Source organism: Tachysurus vachellii, chromosome 4 (genome assembly GCF_030014155.1).
Source record: "Tachysurus vachellii isolate PV-2020 chromosome 4, HZAU_Pvac_v1, whole genome shotgun sequence".
In the NCBI taxonomy this organism is placed as follows: Eukaryota; Metazoa; Chordata; class Actinopteri; order Siluriformes; family Bagridae; genus Tachysurus; species Tachysurus vachellii.
In genome coordinates this window covers 18,954,395-18,958,139 of record NC_083463.1, presented here as the reverse complement: position 1 = coordinate 18,958,139, position 3,745 = coordinate 18,954,395, and the positions used below count along the sequence as shown (strand labels likewise).

Sequence of the window (3,745 nt, the reverse complement as noted above, 5' to 3'; positions counted from 1 at the left end):
TGTGAGTGTGTGTGAGTGAGTGTGAGTGAGTGTGAGTGTGAGTGAGTGTGAGTGTGAGTGAGTGTGAGTGAGTGTGAGTGAGTGTGAGTGAGTGTGAGTGAGTGTGAGTGTGTGTGAGTGTGTGTGAGTGTGTGTGAGTGTGTGTGTGAGTGTGTGTGAGTGTGTGTGAGTGTGAGTGTGAGTGTGTGTGTGAGTGTGTGTGTGAGTGTGTGAGTGTGAGTGTGAGTGTGAGTGTGAGTGTGTGTGAGTGTGTGAGAGTGTGAGTTAGAGAAAGAGAGAGAGAGTGAGTGAACACAGTCTGAAACACATTGTTGAGTAATTAGCCTAGTCTGAGCTGACAGGAAGTCTGTAGTAACTCAAATAAGGACTTTTTACAAGCATGGTGAGCTGAACAGCATCTCAATACACACAACACATCAAACACTTCTGCTGTTGCAATTCATCCACCTCGAGGATTGATGTGAACATTAACTGAAGCTCTTGACCTACATGATCTGCATGGTTTTATGCCTCGCATATGCCGCTGTATTTATCTCTGAAATACAAAAATATATCCTTATTAATCAGTGTTAATAAGTGTCAATGTTTGAGTATATCACATCCTGAAATCTGTCTCTTCTCAGAAAACTTTCCTTTGTCCGAGTTGCTGGCCGAGACCAGCACAGGAGTGGAAAGTGCAGTCAACAGCAGTGCTTCCAGGTCAGTAACTTAACTACTGACCACAAGGTTCAAATGTGTGTGTGTGCACTCGTATTGATTCTGATTTATGTACACAAAGCTAGAATTTTCTTCATTCTCTATCTCAGACCAAGCTCATCAGAGAAGGATGTACCAGTCATATTTATCCACCCACTAAAGACTGGTCTCTTCCGCATCAAGCTGCATGGAGCCATGGGGAAGTTCAGCATGGTCATTCCCCTCGTGGACAACATGGTGGTCAGCAGGAGATCACTGGGTGGGTTTCTGCTTGTGTGTGCTTTATTTTGGCTTGACATGTACACTCATTAGCCACTTTATTTAATCTGCACGCCTGCACATTCATGCGGTTATCTAATTAGCCAATTACGTGATAACAGCACATAGAGACAGCTATAGAGCTTCACATCAAACATCAGAAAGGGTAAACAGTTATCTTGGTAACTTTGCTTGGCAGGAATATTGCTGTTAGTTGTGCAGGTTTGAATATTTCAGAAACCGCTGATCTTTTATTATTATTCACAAAATCTCTAGTTGATTGGGGGTAAAAAGTCCATCCTGTGCTCACTATAGAATTAGATACCTGCTGTTGGCTGACAGGAGCTGAACCTGAAACACACTTCTGCTGTTGTAGTTCAGCCACCTCTGGCATTTCCGTCTGCAGAAACGCTGCTCACTAGATGATGATTTTGTTGTTGTTGGTTTTCACACCATTCTGTATAAACACACAAAACCTTTTCACACAAAAATCCACAGGAGGTCAGCAGTTTCTGAAATACTCAGAACCAGCTCATGGTCAGAATCAGAGCTCACATTTTCCATCTCTCTTCATTTTTATATAATGATACAACTGCATTTGTAGCATTTATTATAATGTATAGAATGATTGTGAAGGCTACCTGTCAACTCCACACTCGAGCATGTTCTGTTGTTATATCCGTATCCTCTCTGCCTACATTTGCCAGGTTTCCTAGTAAGACAGACGGTAATAAACACGTGTCGGAGGAAGAGACTGGACAGCGACTCGTACAGCCCTCCGCATGTACGGCGAAAACAGAAAATTGCTGAAATCGTTAACCGTTACAGGAACAAACAGCTGGAGCCTGAGTTCTACACGTCACTGTTTCAGGAGGTTGGAGAGAAGAGCTTAAACCCTTAAACACACACACAGCACAGCACAAGGCTCTTTTTTTTCCCATGGTGGAGAGTTTGCTGTTTTATTAATTGCCTAATGGCCTATGTTCATTGCCCGTGTGACAGCGTGTTAGCTGGTCCGATTGCTGACATGGAAAGGATGCTCTTCCTTTTTCTTATTACTGTATTTCACATGTTTTAATTTTTTTCCATCATGGGAGACCCATAAAGAAGAAGCATAGATGCAAAACCTTTACTCCAAAATCTATTATTCATAATAAACACTAATGTGAGTGTTTCTTCAGACACAGTCACACATGTACACTAGTGCCAGTCTGTGTTGATGCATAACACGTCTCTTTTCTTTTCAAACTCAGGTGGTTTTACCATTTTTCATATGCATTGACATGGTCATGGTCATGCACTCCAACAAGCTGACCTCAGCATCATTCATGTTCTATCTCTTTCTCTTGCTCTCGCTCTCTGTCTGTCTGTCTCTCTCTCTGTCGTCTGTCTGTCTGTCTGTCTCTCTCTGTCTCTCTCTCGCTCTCTGTCTGTCTGTCTGTCTCTCTCTGTCTGTCTCTCTCTCTGTCTCTCTCTTGCTCTCTGTCTGTCTGTCTCTCTTTCTCTCTGTCTCTCTCTTGCTCTCTGTCTGTCTGTCTGTCTCTCTTTCTCTCTCTCTTTCTCTCTCTCTCGCTCTCTCTCTCTCTCTCTCTCTTCATTCTATCTCTACTTTTACATTGACTTTGACTTCACAGAAGTCCTTATGCTGATACTCCGTTCAAAGATTGTTTGGCTCTTTCTATTTTATGTATTTATATCAGTTAGAAAAATGACTTTAAAAATCCACACGATTATTTAAAGTCAACAACAAACTACTGAACTCTCCAGTACAGCGTCCCAGACGTTTGACGCTTACTACCATCCTGTTTAATCCTGTGATGCGCTTTCGAGTTTTCTGTTTTTTTTTGTTTTTTTTTAATTTCTTTTCTTTTCAGCCTAATCGAGACATATTTTCAACTGAAAGTCATAAGGGCTATCTTTTGGTTTCATTTTAAGTTTCCTGATAAATGTAAATGATAAATGAGGTGTCATGTTTTGTTTTGCTTTTTTTGTTTTCAATTTCTGCTGGATGTCAGAAACACTGGTCATTTTTAGACGTTATTTACATTTTTTCATTCCTTATTTTTAGATTAAAAAGATTATTTGATCAGATCATGTTTCATCTCTTCTTCACACAGAGATACGTGTAGTGTCATCTTGCCTTCCTCGGTGTGTTTTGACATGTAGCTTTTAAAACACACATCACTACAGAGAACTTGACTGAAAGGAACGACTGTTAAAACGTTACTGTACTGGTCCATGATGCTCATTCAGGTTATCTTGCTTTTTCTTTTTTTCCATGTTTTATTTCCCTAAATTTGAGAAAAGAAAAACATCTGTAATTAATAAAGGACAAGTCTTGTGCTATAAAAGTGTAAATCCCAATCTAAATAAAAAAACATTTAACACTGATATTGTACACAAATATTATACACCACCTCAGTTTTTATATCAATAGAAAAACTATTTCAGCTGATAAAATGAAAAATTGAACCATTTTACTATAAAAGACAACTTTACTGAGCTATGTTTCCCAACACACAGGACTTGGACCTTTATTCGGTTGGTTAGAGACGCCCGTCTTCTCATTTCTGTAAATAATGAAGGCATCGACTTTGTATAAAGTTGGACTTTAAATGTAAATATAAGGGTGTGAAGTTTGCTCACTCATCTTATTCTATTAGGAAAGGCACAAAAAAAAGAACGCTTGTTTGTATTTATGCCGATCATATATGTGTCCTAAAGAAACACATTGGGTATTGAATGTAACACATATAATGAAATAAAGATTTTAAGTAACTTCTTATCATAA

The 3,745-nt window shown here is 39.3% G+C and overlaps 1 protein-coding gene across 13 annotated transcripts in view; it reads left to right on the top strand.

Annotated features, from left to right (window-relative positions):
* ralgapb (Ral GTPase activating protein non-catalytic subunit beta) overlaps nucleotides 1-3,745 on the top strand; it is a 38,325-nt gene extending 34,580 nt beyond the window's left edge. For all 13 annotated transcript variants that reach the window (XM_060868212.1, XM_060868211.1, XM_060868210.1 and 10 more), the window contains 3 exons: nucleotides 624-699; nucleotides 807-955; nucleotides 1,662-3,745. In XM_060868212.1, coding sequence (XP_060724195.1) covers nucleotides 624-699; nucleotides 807-955; nucleotides 1,662-1,855 — 419 coding nt within the window. In that variant the 3' untranslated portion in view covers nucleotides 1,856-3,745. The remainder of the gene's footprint in view (nucleotides 1-623; nucleotides 700-806; nucleotides 956-1,661) is intronic.